The 18,179-nt window shown below is 53.8% G+C and overlaps 4 protein-coding genes across 4 annotated transcripts, besides 1 other annotated feature; 2 read left to right on the forward strand and 2 right to left on the reverse strand.

Annotated features, from left to right (window-relative positions):
• Window positions 1-686: 686 nt before the first annotated feature.
• Window positions 687-3,030, reverse strand: CTRU02_203359 (calcium dependent mitochondrial carrier; the record flags this gene model as incomplete). Its single annotated transcript, XM_036723987.1, has 4 exons — window positions 687-1,239; window positions 1,386-1,551; window positions 1,658-2,496; window positions 2,732-3,030. 4 exons carry the CDS (start codon window positions 3,028-3,030, stop codon window positions 687-689), a joined length of 1,857 nt encoding a protein of 618 aa, XP_036584101.1.
• Window positions 3,031-3,977: 947 nt separating this feature from the next.
• Window positions 3,978-4,988, forward strand: CTRU02_203360 (RNA polymerase II holoenzyme cyclin-like subunit; the record flags this gene model as incomplete). The annotated part of the gene is made up of 2 exons (XM_036723988.1): window positions 3,978-4,137; window positions 4,195-4,988. 2 exons carry the CDS (start codon window positions 3,978-3,980, stop codon window positions 4,986-4,988), a joined length of 954 nt encoding a protein of 317 aa, XP_036584102.1.
• A 759-nt stretch (window positions 4,989-5,747) lies between these two features.
• Window positions 5,748-6,191: a sequence feature (Protein overlapping with rRNA (CTRU02_203361, KAL0940598.1) was converted to a misc_feature.).
• Window positions 6,192-7,794: 1,603 nt separating this feature from the next.
• CTRU02_203362 (Lipase 1-like protein 1) lies at window positions 7,795-9,075 on the reverse strand (the record flags this gene model as incomplete). Its single annotated transcript, XM_036723989.1, has 2 exons — window positions 7,795-8,585; window positions 8,682-9,075. 2 exons carry the CDS (start codon window positions 9,073-9,075, stop codon window positions 7,795-7,797), a joined length of 1,185 nt encoding a protein of 394 aa, XP_036584103.1.
• A 6,899-nt stretch (window positions 9,076-15,974) lies between these two features.
• CTRU02_203363 (uncharacterized protein) lies at window positions 15,975-16,604 on the forward strand (the record flags this gene model as incomplete). Its single annotated transcript, XM_036723990.1, has 2 exons — window positions 15,975-16,244; window positions 16,314-16,604. The coding sequence occupies 2 exons, from the start codon at window positions 15,975-15,977 to the stop codon at window positions 16,602-16,604; spliced, it is 561 nt and encodes a 186-aa protein (XP_036584104.1).
• Window positions 16,605-18,179: the final 1,575 nt, after the last annotated feature.

Consider the following 18,179-nt stretch of genomic DNA (forward strand, 5'->3'; position numbering starts at 1 on the left):
GGGTCCGTCATCATTCAAGCTTCCTCTTGGTTGGAGACATGCACGCGGGGTGACGACGATCGCACGTAAGCTCTCTGTCGAGCTAAATAACTTTGCTCTAGAGTTTGTTTGCACCTCTGGGCCGCCTCGTAGGGCAGACGACGTCCCTGTTTGTGTGCCCTGGCCACATCACCCCATCCTGCCATCTGAAGATCTGAAAGTTTTGAAGAAGGGGAGCCCAGCCGAGGTGTCCATACAGCAGCCGGCGGTGACAGGCATTACATAAAGAGACATGGTGAACATGATAGTCTCGCAATTTATATAGTCCTCACGAAGCACATTGCAACCATGTCGCTAGCGACCAGTAGCACGACAGCATTCGTCCGCATTGAGAGCAAATTCCTGGGATTACCGACTACGGCACTATCGCTACCGCCAGCCCGGCTCCCTCGTCTGCTGGAGCAATAAAAGTTCTTCTGGTATCTCTCCTCCCAGGTCTTCCAAACGCCATGGCACACGCCATGTTCCTAAAACAATGTATGATGATGAGCCGCTCTCTTGGCGGTGGCAGGCGATCCCTCCTACGCCGTCCCTAGTTTTTCTTCAACACATCTGGGATCTCGATTTCCGGGCCTTTCTGACCCACGCAAGACAATCGAAACCTTTGCAATAAACCAACCCCTTGTTTCCAATCCTCTCTTTCTTCCTCACTCCAAGCCAAGGAGCTTCTTTGAATTTTCATACACAACCCAAGTGATGCTTAGTGCTGGAGCAACCTTGAGAAGATTAGGGGTGAGGCCCTTGTACATGCCCCGCACACCCTCGTTCTTGAGTGTCTTGTGCGCGACATCCCATATGCCGGTATATGTGGCTGGGTGCATAGCCGTACCTTGCGTCTGTAGGCGGGTGCGGAGGACATTGAGCGGGTACACTACCGATGCACCAAAGGCACCACTACTGGCTCCGATGATTCCAGTCATGATGTTGCCTGGCTTGACGTCTTCCTCGTGTATGCCTTTGTATTTTGACATGTACCTCTTGTATGAGGTTTTGAGTAGCTCGAAAGTGCCCATATCGATGGCGCTATAGGGGAACATGCCCATGAGGCCCATGGTGACACCACGGTAGGCACTACGCAGTCCACCGGCCTGCCACATCTTCTTGGCAGTATCAAGAACAAGGGCATTTCCAGTGAGGCCACCTTCAACGGTTGACGTTTGGAGACGAAACTTCAATGTATCGAGTGGGTACACACAGAATCTGTAATGGCGTTAGCTACAGTGTTAGAGACTGTCTCCAAACCAGATGGCGACGCAAAGTAAGCAACGGCCTTTTGAACCATAACAGAGCGAAGGGGGTTAAGGCAATTATGGAGGCTCGGAATATTGAAGCACAGCAAGACTTACTGGGCAACCATGCCAGCAACGCCACCCGAGACAAACTTCGAGTATCCGTTGATTTGTTTGGGGTCGTTGTGGCCCTCGAATCTAGCGAGAGTTCGCTTTGCGGCCTCATAAGATCCGAATTTAATTGCGCTCTCGGGCATGATTTTGATAACATTGAGTCCATTGCCTTGACTTGGTCAGCAAATGCTCAAAGCAATATTCACAACATCCCTTTGATCACAAGACTGATACGTCACAAGGAACTCAAAGGTTGAAATATGGATAAAACACACCTGCAAAAAGACTCCGTATACCCCCAGCCTTCCAGAGATACTTGACGCCATCCCCAAAAGGCCGGAAAGCGTTGCGAAGGGCGTCGATCGGGCGCCCTTGTTTCAAGGCAGTAGCAGCAGTCTCGGTAGTGGCGCGTGTGTTCACAAGTAGGTACACCTTGAGACGATCGAGAGGAGCGGTGGCAGTTCGCGACAGTCCTCCGGCGACGGCACCCGCGATAAAATAACCTGGATCAGGAGCGAAGTCAGTCAGTCTCTTGGTCTTGGGTTCAGCAGTTGCATCTGAGCTGGAGCCTTGCTCGGAGCCTGTGACCGGTTTCGCTTGGGAGGTGCCGACGCCGGGAATGTGTCGGATGGTCGCAATGCCTGTGTGCTGCTCGTCTGCGGCCGTCACGCCAGCTTGAAGTACCGTTGCTGCCTCCATATTGGCCATGGGGCCGTTGATTTTCGGGTGTTTTGATTCTGGCAATGACGGCCTCACTGGAGGTGTTTGTGTGGGATCTGTAAAACTGCTTGGTGAAGTCTGTTGTGCTGGTTTTGATGAGGTAGGAAGCTGTGCAATACCAGGAAGGGATCCTTCTTCCCGAAAAGGCGCCGTTTGGTCGGCTTCGCCGGTGAAGGTCTCGGCAGGGCCAGTCTCACGATCCGGAGGGGATGCGATCCTCAAAATAGATCCAAAGAGAGTTTGCAGAAGGAAGCCGGTCGTACCTAAACCTTCAAGTGTCTCCTCCGAGACCATCGAATCACCCTCCGCTGAAAGAGTGACTATGGAAGAGTAAAAATCTAGCACAGCTTTGAGGGGCGCATGGCCATTATGCGGCATAAACAGAAGGAAGTCCCTATTAGCGATGACTGTCAGTGATGATTCAACTATAGCATCCCAAGTACAGTTAGGAAGAGGCTTGGTATCGCCAAACCATTTCAAGATGTAGGCCCCCACACTATACGGAGCCATCCCAAGAGCATCACAGCCCCTGAGGCCCCGCCGTCACATGGGGTCAAAACTCGAGCATTTCGAGCTGTAGTCTTCGACGAAAGAGAGTAATGCTGTGGAAGAAAAAGAAACACGCTTACCTCCATTCCTCGAAACTAATGTAGCCGTCGTTGTTCATGTCGATATCGCCAAAGAAGGCGCTGAGTTTGCGCATGGGCACAACGAGCCCAGCCCGTCTGAAGGCCTCCTGCAGCTCAGTCTTGTCAAGTCTTCCATCGTTGTCTTTATCTATTGACTGAAATAGGAGCATGAGCTGCTTCTCGGTTTGCTCAACGAAGAAGCGGAACTCTGGCGGCAAGGCGTCGTTAGCACCTCTCCTCGACCCCCAAGACAGGGGAACCCAGGCGATAGCTCCTGCTGTAGCTTGACTCCCACGCATAGCTTACCTTCGTACTGAATTTTACCGTCGCCGTTGGTGTCGACGACGGTCATGATTCTCTTCAACATATCTTCCGCATTCTTCATGGCTGCAGAGCAACATCAGTACCAACCGCGGGATCGCCGGACAAGGAATGATGCTAACGGTGATCGATCCTGTTCAGACCCTTCTGCAAGCCCTTGAAGTCCAGGTGTCCAGTACCCTGAACGTCCAATTGCCTCCAGAGGTCCTCCACACGCTTATCACGCTGGTTCTGTGACTCCTCCACGCCCATCTCGAGCTCGGTAACCCATTCTGTTACCCCCATGGCGGCGGCGGCATCAGGATGCAGGGCAGTAGAGTCGGGGCTTCGGTTTCGACGCGGTATTCATGGGCGACAGGGCTCGTTAACGTTTATGGCGGGATTCGGTATGAATATTTTGTCTCATAAAGACATGGCGGGACGGAAAAGGTGTTGTCGCAACACTTGCATGCTGCAAGTCACAAGGACTGACGTAGGATGGATCGTGAGGTGCGTCGACCAAGAAAAAGTAGAACCCGCCTGCCGCAAGTGGTTCGCGCCGAAGCCACAGCGTCAAAAGCTCGGCAACATGGGGACGCTGGGGGCCCACAAGCGAGACAAGCGAGGCAATCAGCAGCCACCAATTAGCAGTCTTTCCCGAGCTTCTAGTGCTCTGGAGCTTTCTGAATAGTGGATTCCTTTTTCCTTGTCTGCCCGGTATTGTTCCGTCTTATCGTTATCGGGCGGCGCGGGTAATCCGACTGAATAGCAGACAGATCGATAGCACCAGCCACAACCCTTTACCTCACCAGCCTCTAGCCACTTGTTTCGACCTCACGCCGCGCTCCTTCCTCCGCTCCAACACTTTACTCACGGCCGACTCTGGGCAGATACTCCGACACGAACAATGACCTAGGCCTTCGTTGAAACTCCTTCTTAGGTCGTCATGGCTGCCAATTACTGGGAGTCGACCCAGCGTCGCTTCTGGTTGTTCTCTAAGGAAGACCTCCACGCAGTGCGACAGAAGCTTGAAGACGATAATGCCGATCTCGTTCAAATGTTTCCCCTCCCGCAGCAGCGGCACCTGGGGATTTACTTCAACCAGCGTTTGTACTACTGAGTTTCTACCTCCGATGCTGATCTGCTAACCTACGCATATACAGAGGTTAACCGCCTCGGCAAGCGCATGGTCGTCCGCCAGCAAGCCATGGCCACTGCTCAAGTCTACATCAAGCGCTTTTATACCAAGGTCGAGATCCGCCGAACGAACCCTTACCTTGTTGTAGCGACCGCTCTTTATCTGGCCTGCAAGATGGAGGAATGTCCCCAGCATATCCGGTTGATCGTCAGCGAGGCTCGTTCGCTGTGGCCCGACTTCCTAGGTCTCGATACGTCCAAGCTCGGCGAGTGCGAGTTCTTTATGATATCCGAAATGAGCTCCCAGCTCATTGTGTACCAACCATATCGTACCCTCACCAATTACCAGCAGGAGCTGAATCTGACCCAAGAGGATGTTGCGCTGGGTTGGTCCATCATCAACGACCATTACATGACGGACTTGCCCTTGTTACATCCGCCTCACACCATTGCGTTGACGGCCATCCTGCTTGTGCTGGTTCTTAGGCCGTCCTCTAGTATGTCGGGGTCAACGCAGCCGACGGCGGCCGGCATTGCTGCCGCGAGTGCGGCGCTAGCTCAGGCCCAAGGTAGAGCCCCAGGACTGCCTCCAACCCCAGGCACACCGAATCCCGCCGATAAGGAGAAGCAACCGGAAGCTAGGTTCGGCCGGGTCCAGCGTTACGGCGCCTGGCTGGCGGAAAGCAACGTGGATATTGCTGCCATGGTTGATTGTACACAGGAGCTTATTTCATTCTATGAATGTCATGAGCAGTACAACGACAAGCTCACCCGGGAGCAGATCAACCGCTTCGTCAAGGCCCGAGGGCTCGACAAGTGAAATGAAAAGGCTTCAGCCTGCTCAGCTCCCCAGCACTCCCCAGCAATGCTGGCATTTATTTAACAGTATTAAACAGCCTTTGGCGGCGACAAACGTAGCAGATGTTCCCCCATTTCTGTAAAGGCGATATATCACATCGTCTTGTATCGGCAGCCAAGAAGTGTCTAGAGGATTTTCCCCAATCATCAGGAGCACCAAACCTAGGGAACTTCACCAAGCTACCGGATATGCTGCATGGTTAACACTAGGTTTGATTTATGCATTGCCGAAGACTACGCTGCCATGCCAAACCTTGGGCGATATGTCATTGGACGTCAGCCTTGAGCCGATCATTGAGCTTGGCCGCGTAAACAGAGCTGGCTGTTCTGCACCTATAACCAAAAATGGACGGGCTCACAGTAGTGTCAGAGTCATGCATTGCTGATCTCGGGCAATGATGAGCGCCGCTTCCGATTCAGGGGTGCTGTCGCGGGCTTGTGAACAACAAGTATGTCCTCGTTGTAACAGAGGGCGCTCTATCCCTCGCTGAAAGGAGTCCTGTTAAAATTGCGACAACGATATCCATGAGCCAATGAGAAATGAACAATAAAGACAAATATTCGCTCGGCTTTTTTTCGTGAATCTTCTCGGCCAAAAGTTTTCCTTTGAGTGACAAAATCTGGGTCATGTTGGAAGTCCTTGGACTTGTGCTAGTTAAATGATGACCCATGGTCAGACAAAACCCTCACACAAAACTAGATAGCAGGGACCGGTCTCTTATTAAGTGATTTCCTGTCTATTTTGAAGGATTCTGTTAATGTTAATCACAGGCCGCCCTGCTTGACATAGCGCGGGCGGGACTGGTTCCGCAGGACGACTCGAAGCCCCTAGCTTTACACGAAGCATTCTCCTCAATTTTGTAACTCTCGACAACGCAATAATAGTGTAGACAACGACCGCCACAAAGTAGGGTGTCCTCCATCCTCGGTTGCTCATGTCCTCATCCACACCCATCAGCCCCAGCTGTTTACTCAGGGGCTTATTGGAGGTTGAACATCTACCAGCACCACTACAGGTATTATGGTCACACTTTTGAACACGACTCTCACATGCGACCATACCCACTGGAGAACTCGGGATCCCGTCCGCTCTCCCATCGATAAACCAGTGAGGGCCGGAGTAGTAGTCGGGTCGGTGACGACCGGCGAATGCCCGGTGTTGCATGTATTTTTGGCATTTTAGCTGCTGGATAAGGAAGCTCCTGAAGTATTAAGCCATCTCTCAGAATAGCCATTGCGGTCTTCAGGATCTTTATTTAAGAGGCTCTTCTTAAGCTCAGCTCACTCTAGGGCGAACTCACCCGGGGCAGGAGTTGGTGGCCGTACAAGTGAATATACGGGAAGCTCGATACATTTTGATAAATACTAGTGCCTTGTTAGCCACATTCTGAATCTGTTGGACAGTTTGTGAACAAATTCAACGTAGCCCCGTTAAGCTGTGAGGTGTGGTAAATTTAAGGTTGCGTTAAACTTGTGCTAAGCCTCAGGGCCCGTTTCTTGGACCCATCACAGGACATGATGTCCGCATATGAATGCCGGTCGAAAGTTAATAAGAGGATAGCTCAGATGCCGAGACATCCTATTCAGTAGTATGTTTTGGTTAACAGTGTTGTTGCTGCCTGCTTTATAGCATTCGAGTGTAAGTGTATCCTGTCTCCAACTCTGATCATCAACAAGATGGCCAACACTTCACGCGCCCTTGCCTAACGTTTTGTTTGCAACTCGAACAAGTTCATCATGTATGGAAAATAATCAGAAAGCTTTATTGAAAGCTCTTGTGAAGTTTCAGAGTACTCATAAGGGCCATATGCAAGTTTGATGCTGCCAATATCGATACTATGACAGCAAATCTGTATCGCCTCGGCAGTAACAGGTCCTAATAGAATTACATCTAGCCCATACTTTAATCGGGCACAAAAGGAAGGTGACGGTGCAACTCCGGGTTAAAAGGAAATGGTGTGGTCCCACAAGAGTGGCCTTCGGTCCCAGATATAGCTTACTCCTGCGATGGCCGTAGACTTGAGCGTCGTCCAGGTTCAAAGTAAAAACAACACCTCATCAAACCGGGCATGAGATCAGAAACGGTACTATGATTTCGCAAAACCCAATAGTATCGGCGCTTGGGGACCTCTGAATACCAGCCTCATATTCCCAAACATCTTCATACCTGGAAAGTAATGGAATGTTGAGTACCGCCGTCGATGATTCACCGCGGTGTCATACGACTCATTGCTCACATCATCTTTCAAACATCAGACTTAACATATCTTCGCCTGGCCTCCGTCATCCACCCAGCAGCACTAACCCACCACTCTGAACTATAAATCGACTTGAGACAAGTGTCAACAGGTGAGAACTAACGAGGCAACAAGAAAGTTACCTAGCCAATTTGAGACTATCTAAAGTGAGATATATCTGCTAGATGGACAGTCCCGCATACCGAGCCGCGCCATAACTCATCACTTAATCCCCCCATGCGGCTCTGTACTCGTCCCAGTTCCCAGGCGACTAGATCTCTCAGGCGACCCGTTCCGGCCGGATGAGACAAGCCGGATCTCACAACCGAGACACCCGACACATTGCGAGGCTTTCTTGGGCAACCACGCTGTCTAGGCCCGCATTCCAATCGAATGTATGAGTCTCGCTTTAACCACGCCGCAGAATCTATGTCTAAGGTGGTCTACTAGTAGGTTTCTAAAGCATCTCCAACTCTGCAACTTTTCACATCCTCACCCCGGCAATCAAACACCCAACACAGCTCAGTCACCCTACTCCCTCTCCCAAGCGCCAATCACACCCCCAACGATATCCCTCCCCCTCGTGACACCAACCTCATGCCCGGCCTTCAAAACCAACACCTCAACCGCGTCCTCCCCCAGCACCCTCCTCGCATCCCATACCGTCTCCCCAGGAACAACAATCTCATCCCTCTCGCCAAGCACAAACAGCACGCGACCCTTCCGCAGCCCGGGCTCCTTGCCTTCCCTCCTCGCCTCCAACACCTCCGACAATACGCTCCACTCCTCCCCGCCCCGATCGTAGATCGGCGCATTGCGGATGGTGGACATGTAACTCCTCACATAACCAGGGTGATTCGAAATCTGCCACGCCACGACATCGCCGATTCTCGCGCCCCCCACAAGACGGATGTCGTCCCACTCCACGTCCACGCCGTCGTCCACAGTCTCTTTCTCAGGAACGTCGCCGGTCTTGGTCGGGCCAGCCGGTGTAAGCCGTCGAGTGACGACCCATCGTCTAAAGAATTCAGGGAGGACGGACGAGTTGTACAGGAGCCTGCTGCGCCAGCCTACGTGCGCCGCGGAGCGAACTAGCCCGCCCGGAGCGACGAGCGTGAGCGAACGGATGAGGTGAGGGTGCGACGAGGCGAACGATGCCGCGACGGCGCCGCCTAGGGAGTAGCCGAGCAGGTGGAATGCGTCGTTGCCTGTCCAGCCTCGGAGGGGTGAGGATGCCAGCGCGAGGAGGATTTGTGTTGCGTAGAGGCGGGAATCGTATGGTAGGTCTGCGGGTGCGTCCGAGTAACCCCTGCCGAAGAAGTCTGCGTTTTTCGTTAGTCGTGTTGAGATCATTTGAAGTTGTATGGGTGGGTGAGTGAGTGAGTGACAACTCACTCATCCAATCGAGAAGCACTCACCGAAGGTCATAACCCTCCAACCCCTATTCACAAACTCAATCGCCGTACCCTCCAGCGCAAGACCAGGCGTCCCGATACCGTGCAACAGTAGCACTCTCTCTCCGTCATCCGGTCCCCACTCATATACTCTCAGGTTGCCGTACGGCGTTGCAACATCCCTCGCGCCGGGAAGTATGTCGGGTGGGTACGGCAGCTCGTCCCGGCCCAACGTCGACAAGGTCGGCAAGACAGTCCATTTCGGGGATTTCACCGTCTTGCGTCTATCTTTCCCCGGTGACGGTGTTACCGTCGTCGTCGGCCCGAGAAGAAGGTACGACGAGGTTGCTAGGGCCGCGAAGGCGGCTAGGCCGATGCCCAGGTGCGGGAGGTGCGTCTCAAGGAATTTGTCTTGCATATTTTGTTTCTCTTGGTTTTAAAAGTGCCTGCCTTGGCCTCCTGCGCAGACGCAGCGGTGCGTATGCAATGCTCTGTAAGGCTACGTACTGGGATGTACAAGGCTGGCGGTTGCGGGAATATTCACGAATTTACGACATGGAACGTCAAATGTGCGGTTGCGCCGGTGCGGTAGGTCGGGTCCCGTCGCCGCACGGAGGTACGGGGTCCCCAACCTCGGCAGAGGACGGGCAATTTCATTTCCCTCCCAAAACCAGACCAGCAGACCCAGTCAGTCACACTGGGCTGCGTCTACCACGAAGACCCCAACATTACTAGATGAACTCGATATTACCGAACCCTCAATAAGAAAAGAAAAACAGATCATGCGTTTGTAAACAAGGGAGGGAGGGAAAACCCGCAATCTAGAAGACGAACGGCTTCTTCCTAGACTGGTCGGCGTCGCCGCTCAAAGGCATCGCATCCCGTGCCCCTCCGAGAGGTGTGACGTCGTCCAGGTCCCTTTACCCCTTGCAGGCTGCTGTCTCTCTCACTCGTACGAAAAGGACTCTGCCCGTACGGGACTCGGACGATGCAAGCCTCCAGATCTGCTTTCGGCTGGAGAGGCTATGCGCGGCGCGGTAGATGTAAAGAAAATCCAAAACAAACTCACGCTTGCAAGCGCAGCAAATCTGTCGAATTCCGAAATAGCATCACGCATCGCCAAAGATGCGAACCTAGGCGACACCGCTCCCGAACTGCTGCAGCGGCGCACTGCGCTGCACTGCGCTTCCGCTGGACATGGATGCATCGGATGGAGGCGGATGAGGGGGTTGATGACAGAACCCCAACCCAGCCACTGCCAGTCGGACAGCCAGACATTCTGCCGCTGCCGCCATGGCAGACCTGGTACCTCTTTACAAACTACTACAAGTACATGCACCCGCCAGCACGCAAGCAAATCAAACCAGACCGCCAAGCGAGCACTGTGCAGTTGGCAGGTTGCCCCACCATCTGTACTGGCACACTGGGGGGGGACTGGGAGGTGTGGCACTGCATAGCATGGCTGCCACATGCACCAGTGCTTGCTTGCTGCCGGCATGCCAGATGCGTCGCCGGGCTGGGCTGGTCGGCTGGCTGGCGGCGCCGAATGAATCGTACGCATTCCCTTGTTTCTTTGCTTCTTCCTCGCCCAGCACTCAAACTCTCTTCGGCATCTGCTTCCCCGGCAGCTGCACCCAGCTGCCTAGTAACAAGCCCTTTGTCTGTCAGCCAGTCTAGTACCACACTGTGGCTCCTCCACGACAGCTGGAGCTTGATGTCTTGAACTCGATTCGAAGGGAGGGGGCAACGGCGAGAACGGTGCGGCAGAGGCCGAAGCTTTTCCCCCACCGGGGAGACAGACGGCAGAGCATAGACATTAGGAACCCGGGGTCAGATTGTGGTGAGACAACCCACCAAGCGAAATAAATCCCCGTCCGCCGCAGCTGGCGATGCACAAAATCTCGCGGGTCTTGATCGAGTCTGGTCCAACCTTGATGCTAAAATGGCGGTGTGGCAGTGAAGTGGACGGTAGATCTCCCAAAGCTCCAGTGATCTTGTTGGCTCGCCGGCAACACATGTGGCTGTCTCCCACCCACAACTCTCTGACTATCCCGCTCCCCACTTCTGGGCTCTGATGCAGTGTCAATGGGTAGACAATACTCCGAGTCCGTTCTCCGGACCAGACGACGAGAAGACACTGATCCATGAGATCTTTGTCGTGGGGGTGAGCCTGCCCTGTCTCGTCTTACCTCACTGAAGACCACGATGACAGCGATTCCCGCACAACTGCCACCGCCTAGGCACACACAAGCATGTTGGTGTCCGCCCGCCCGCACACGGTACTCTGGTAGTTTCACGCGGGCGTTGTACTGCAAGTAGCGGAAGTTTGAATGGTAGTAGTGGTGGGTGGCCGAAGGGCACGGTTGATGGAGCTAGAAGGCTGGGACCTCCCCAAGAGGCTGGAAACAAAAGAAGGTTACTCGACGTTTTCATCGTGTGTTCTTCCTTCCAAGCCAAGCTTGAACATTTAGGTGTAGGGCTGCGAAATGGGATTGGGTGCCTGTTCCAGCACATTGTGAACTGTATGACAGCGACGGTTGAACTCAATGGTGCAAAAACCCCACACCACCAACTTTCTTTTCCTGGCGTCCAGACCCTGCCAGAAGAAAGAGCTGGACCTGTTGGTCTTGCCCTGCTGCAGGCATTGGCTGGCTGTGAAAGGCGAACGGCTCCGCTCCTTCGAAGACGTGGACGAAGTGTCAATCCTGCCTGATTAGGGAAAGGAAGCCCCGGACTGCCCTGAATGGAGCCCGTCAACCATACCTATCTGCTGGAAGGGTCCTTCGCCTACCCAGGCACGAGGAGTCAGAATCCAGGAGCCTTTGGGCCCCTGGGGAAAACCGACCGTCTGCCTCTCAGTAACTGGCAAGGACCGTAGCACCCGCACCGGCTGTGCCACCAAAAAAAAAAAAGCACCAGCCTCCCGCCGTCCCGGAAGCCAGAAACCGAGCCATTGGCGAATGGCCCAGAAACGGTGGGGGAACGGAACCAGACACTCGTTACGTCGCATGGACGTGTCCCATTTGTGTACCAACACCGACACTGACGCCGAACAACAGGTGTAGACAATAGATTGAGGGGAGGATGGGGGTAAAGCAGAGACAGCAGGGTGAGACGGTGACTGTGACGGCGGCAAAAGGCGACCGCCGTGCGTGGGGTGACAAGACGACCCGACAGATAGGGAGAGAAATGAGAATGTCGCCCCCTTTCGTCACCTGGAATCCCCAAACCCCTCTCTCAGCTCCACTGTAGAGATCACGAAGGCATCGTCAGCTGTCTCAAGATGGTTTCCCATCTTCATGCCCCAGCCGTGCTGCCCTGCCCGATTAACCTTGGCAGATTGCCTCCACAACAGGGGCAAGGAAGGCTTCACAGCCCATCGACGGGGGAAGCGACAGGGAGAGAGATATGCTGTGCCACAGTGGGAGACAGCGAGAGAGACAGCGGTGCCAGGTCCGCCCCGGGTGGCGGCTGGCGTGGTCGCCCAGGAGGCCCGTCCGCCTTCATGCAGCTTAAGCTCGATGCAATGGAAAGAACGGGTACCACAGCAATCCCAGGCTGTGTGTGTACTAGTATTTGGATTGGGACTCTCCTCTAGGTCTAGAAGGGCGTTAGTGTCACGGGCCGGGAAGCTGCTGAACAATGGAACATTGAGTTGATGTGTGTGTGTGTGAGGCAACACATGTCGAGGCTAACTCTGTCTCTTTTTGTTTCTCCCCACTGCGTACGCTTATCACAGTGTAATCGCATCGATCGGCAGCTGCATTCAACCGTTGCTTGGCCGTCCGTGATGGATGCCGAGAATGGGGAGTGGAAGACATGGATCGATAAACAGGTCTGGGACTTCCATCATCGCATGTTCATCAGTTGGCCACTGACGAGTGATGCTGGGGTGAGAGAGAGGGGGGAAGGGAGGGGGGAGGCACCAGTCGGATGTACGAGTGACGATAGCGGGGCGACAAACCTCAGGTGAGATCTGCGTGAATGATGAGTGAGTTGAGAAAGAGTGAGTGAGATGGCCAGACGAGAAAAGAGTGTGTGCGTGTGAGAGAGAGAGTGTGTGTGACCAGCAGAGTGACATTTCAACAGCTGCTCCACTGTTAGTACCGGCAGGTTTGTGGCTAGATCCCAGAAGGCTCCCACAAGGCGATAGGTTGATAAGATCAGGTACGTACCCATTTCTCTCTCTGATTACGGGTGTGTCAATGTCCAATGTCGACGGCGGTTTCCTCGTCGGGTGGGGTGCAGGTGGCAAGCGCGCACTGTGAGGGTTTTGATGCCTAAGGGATGAGGTCCGCAGGCGGCAGCCAGTCGTGGACCGGGGCATTGTCGCTTGAAGCGTGCCAGCCGCCACGTTTCCGAATCCAGGCTATTGGCCATCCACGGGCCAGGTCATCTCTCTCAAGATTTGTTCTTCTTCCCTCTGGCAAGTGCGACTAGGGTCCAGCAGCCAGTCATAGCGGCAACCCGATCTCCACCCAGTACCTGGATGTCAATGGCTTGCAGCCTCTCCTTGGGCCACTGCCTCGCTGTTCGATATGCAGCACCCCCCTGGCCTCTAACCACCTGCAGCAGTGGTACAGACAGGGCACATATGTGTACGTACCCGATGAGGGTCCCAGTGTGAGCGAGGTGCGAGGGTGGACAGTGTCCATGGGCACGTTCGGGTGGTGGCCGTGGCTGGCATTCTACGCTACCTGCCTCTTTACCGCTACGCTGTTCCAGATGCATCCTCATAATACACACACTACAGGGTAGGTTGGAGCACCTACCGCAGTCTCCTGTCCTGTCCCAGCTGTGCCATCTGCCCACAGCTCACTGCACACAGTATGGCTCGTCCGCCTGGGCAATCACTGTTTTGTTCCCATCATCAGTCAGTCAGCCTGCCTTTTTCTCCCCCCTTGTCCCCAAAGGTTGAGATTCGACGGACCGGGGCTACCCAGGCGAGAGAGGGTCGGGAAGGGTTTCAACTGGATCGGCATACACTGTGGGCGGACGACTTGAAGCCAGCCGAGTATGAGGGCCCAGAAGAGACTCCAACCAGCTTTCGAATGGGAAACACTAGACCGGGCCTCTCGTGTTTCCGAACATCAGACTACACCGGTTAATGCCCCCCTATGCTGGCCCCGTTGACGGAAGTTTGGACTCTGATCTCGAGTTCGAGAACGAATGTGCGCGGCGGTCCTACTGCACTTTACTGCACACGAAGTGTCCGAAAAGCCAAAGCCAAAGCATCGAACAAGTTTGCCGAACATGGAGCAGACGGACCAACATGGGAACAATAACAAAGCCCCTCCCGGGGTTCTTTAGCGTCTCCCCTGGATTCCGGACGAGGTCGGAGAGTGTGTGGCTCAGGGTGCCTTAATGGTCCTGGCTCTCTCCCTCTTTCCCGCTGGGCTCTCACGCTCTGTATCCGTCGTGGCCCCCAGAGGGATGGAAAAGAAGAAAGAATTTAGACCCCGACACAGAACAGCGAAGACTGGACGAGAGAGCAAGACATCCGTTGGTCGGACCACCCACGGGGCCGAGAGCAAAAGGCGCATGGTCAGTTGATCACAAAGGAGAGACATCTCGATGGGCTGTCGAAGGTTCACAAAAATGGCATGAGTGGGTGGGATGGATTATGAGAAAGACGGGGAAGAGATAGTAAGAATAGGCAACAAGACACTGAGACAGTCATCAACAATCAGCACAGTGGCAGGGAGAAGCAGTTCCAACGCGGGAGCAAAGGAGCGCACCGACAACGACAAGGCCAGTACCAGAACCGGCCGATGGTGGGATTTGACGCCGGACGGTGGGAAGAGAAGCGAGACAAGCAGTACCAGAGGAGAGGAGAGGAGCCCTCCATCCTTCTCTCTCTCTCACCCCCCAAAAAAAGAGGCGCTGCGCCCTCAGCGCCCTGTCTCTCATTTTACCGCGCTCCTCTCGCTGTCTCGTACCGCACATTACCACCTCGCTCTGTGCTGATTTGATTCCCCATCGTGGTTGCCCACACTGGGGTTCTGGAATGACAGGTGTGGGCAGCCAATTTCTCGCTGGCCGCAAACGTGTATGTGTGTGTGGTGTGTAAACAATGACAAGCGACAGGCGGGCGACAAGACCTGGGGGGGTTTTGGGCTCATGCTAGTTCATAACAATACTTCTCACAACAACACTGTGAAGAACAACAGCAGGCCCACAGTGCGCCTGCACCTCGCAGACGCAGTACCTGCATGCCACGCCTCAGCTTGCCCTGCATCGATGTTACGACCTGAGAGTGCCTGAAGAGGGTCCTGATGCTGGGCTGGCACACCACTGCCAGGCACCCAGTGTCTAGTAGCACTTACTGCCTGTGTGTGTGTGTGTGTGTATGTGCGGTACGGATACGCTTCTCAACCTGCTGGGTTTATGGTGGGTAAGGTAGGTACGAAGGACGGTGAGGTACGTACGTGGTTCTTCCCGGCTTGATCTCTCCTACTTCCCTGCCTTTGCACCACACCTGCACACAATGTTGTCGCTGCTTCCTGCTTCGCATTCACCGTTCAAGGCTCCATCCTTCATCCAAATACAGCCAGAGCCTGCCCACGCCCCACCAATACTGTCCGCCGCACTGGTAGGGTTGACGGCAGCCGGCGCCACGCCCCAAATTTACACCAGCGCCTTAAGCGACACTAGTCCTGGACTGCTCTAGCGCAAGATCTACCACCCAATTAAAACGGGGTGGCGAACTCACATATGGCGTCAAGTAGTGGGACTACAGTGTTCTTTCATATTGCACTGTCCACTGATCATCTCCCATTGGGCTTAGTGGGTCGGCCACCGCCCCCCATGCCTTCCTCTCCTTGCCCTCCATGCCCTCCTCGCTCCGCTCGCCTGCCCGCTCACCTTTCCACCTCTTCCCACCCCTTCCCACCACCTGCTCGATCCAACAAAACCATCGCTTTCTCCGGATTCCTTCCAACCGATACTTTTCAACATCTTTCTCCCCCCTCATCCAGACGTACCTTTTTTTCAAACGCACACAACCAACTACTCCATCCTCCAACAATCAAACAGAATTAAGCATTGCTTTATACCACGACTTATTATCTCACCATCCGACTCAACATATACTCTTCTTCCTCGCACAACGTCGTCGACTCGGCAGGTTTCATTGTTTTGTGTTTCATACTACAATAATACCGCAAAGCTCGGCTCACCCACATAAGACTACCGCACTTCCGCCACACACCACACAAGCACTCTGCGCCTCCCAACCAACAAAACGGCACACCTACTCCAACCACCAACAACGACATCTCTACGATTCCGCTGCACGCCCTGTCAGATTCATAGATAATGTCTTCATACTACCAATTCAACCAGCACGCGCATCCTACCCCCGCCGTCCCTGGCGCTTCTCACAACCACCATGGCGGCCGGAATCGCAGGCAGCCCAGGCTCTCCGTCTCCCAGAACGCCCACAAGCAGTTCCGTGGTGTTCGCAGCATGAAGGAGTTGACCGAGTCCGCTTCCATCAATGCTTTCCGTTCCAAGTTCGAGGCTGGTCGCTCGTTCGATCTGGAAGACGACATGGAGTTCTGCCCTGGTCTGTTGACTGACAGCGACGTAAGTGACTCAGAGACATGGATCTGAAAGTCTCCTGATCCGGTGACTAATTACGGTCGATGATTGCAGATGAACTCGATCCACAGCGCTTCTGAACGCTCTTCGCTGGCAAGCAACTCTCCGGAGTCGTCGCCGACGCAGCAGCCCCAGACTGTCGCTCCCGGATTTTCTCTCAACTCTTCCTCTCCTGCCTTCATTCCTCCCGCCTACCAGCAGAGCATGAAGCTCCACCAGCCTTCCGCTACCCGCGCCCGCAACGCCATCCCCATTGTCAACCCTGCCACGGGCATCACCATGTCTAGCCCGCCGCCTTCGGTTTCCCCCGCCAGGATGCAGCAGGGTATGGGCCGCAGGTGGTAAGGGAGTCGCATCCCGCTCTCGTGATAGAGGGCCGGGGTTGGCGCTCCCTGTCGTCTGCGCCGATGCAAGCTGATGTGTAAAATTACTTTACTCATTCGGCATTTTTAGCTGATCATCTTGGCGGGCACCGAACAAAAAAATAATGGCATCGATGATTTTTCTTTTGCGAGCCGGGTAGCTCAAGGCTCTGACTAGGCTGCTGGTGTGGTCTGGTCCTGTCGGCTTTAAACGACACTCCTGTATAAACAACCTGACTCGACATACCCCCCTGTTTAAACCGACAAATTCCCCTTTGAGGCTTTCTACTGGCGCGACTCGAGAAGTTATCGATACCATTTTCCTTTTGGGATCCTTCGACTATAAAAAAATCGACAAAAATCATTTCGGTGTTCCTACCTCGTAAGATGAGGCTGGACTTTGCACGAATGGCGTTGCCACACGGGTGGTTTTGCATTTTCACGACATTGCATCGGTGCTTTATCGCACCTCGGCGGAGTTCTCGGATATAATTAATTCTCGGCATCTTTTTTTCACGGACAGCGGGACGACTTTTGATTTTCCAAGATGATTCAAAAAAAAAATTCTGTTGCTCATCATGGTGCTCGACGGGTCACGAAGTCATTCCGAAAAAGAATATCTCGACATATAGAATGAGTGTCTTTTTACAGCAACTTATTCGGAGCGGGGGCAACGGGTGTTTCTGTTATGGGCTCAAACATTGGGAAATATCAAATGGGTGGTGGCGGGCAAAGACATGCGTTGCTATTGTTTTGCGGTAAATCTCCAAAGCTTGGAAATGGGGTCCGGGAAATACCTTTGGGAAAGGTGGAGTTGGTCATGATTTTGGTTCGGGTGGTCTGCTGGCGGTTTCCCCTTCTTTTTGTCGAAGGGTCGGGCAGTACCGTTTGCTTTCTTGTGCCTCTTCTCTCATTATTTCATTATTCGAAGATGGACCATTCTTACTATTACTTGGTGTTCCTGGGACGGGCTTCTTATTACAACGGGTTCGGCATCTCGGGGACTACTGGGGAATGTTGGGTGGTGAAATCTCACCTTGTCTGGGGAGCACTTTCGCGAGCATATTCGGAGCAGCTGTATGTTGTTTCTGGGAGCAGCGGTATGACACGATAAATGGCTCTTGTGGTTTACTGGGTCGGAGAAAGGGATACCTCTTTTGGGTGGTTGTAAAGGAAATGCTCAAGACGTGAAAGGTGTTCAAGGAGATCGGACCTGAGTTGTCCGATCTTGTGGCGCGAAGCCAGCAAGGCGCAATGCAATATACGATACGTTCATCTCAAAATCGGTGTTCCAATTGTGAATTTAGTTGTGCATAGTGAACGATTACGATAATGATCTAGAACGACGAACAGCGAACAGACTTGAAAGAGTCGATCTGTCCACGGACATCACATCACAACGTTCGCTGACCAAGGGCCTCCGTTGGTCAGGCCCGCATCCCCCTGCCGCATGCAGTGGTACAGACAGAGCATCGCTGAGATGAGGATTCCCCCACGGCCCCGCGCTTATTATCTTGCCCCTGAAATCTGACACTTGTTGATGCAATGCAAGGTATGC

Source organism: Colletotrichum truncatum (genome assembly GCF_014235925.2).
Source record: "Colletotrichum truncatum strain CMES1059 chromosome Unknown Contig_0002, whole genome shotgun sequence".
Classification (NCBI taxonomy): Eukaryota; Fungi; Ascomycota; class Sordariomycetes; order Glomerellales; family Glomerellaceae; genus Colletotrichum; species Colletotrichum truncatum.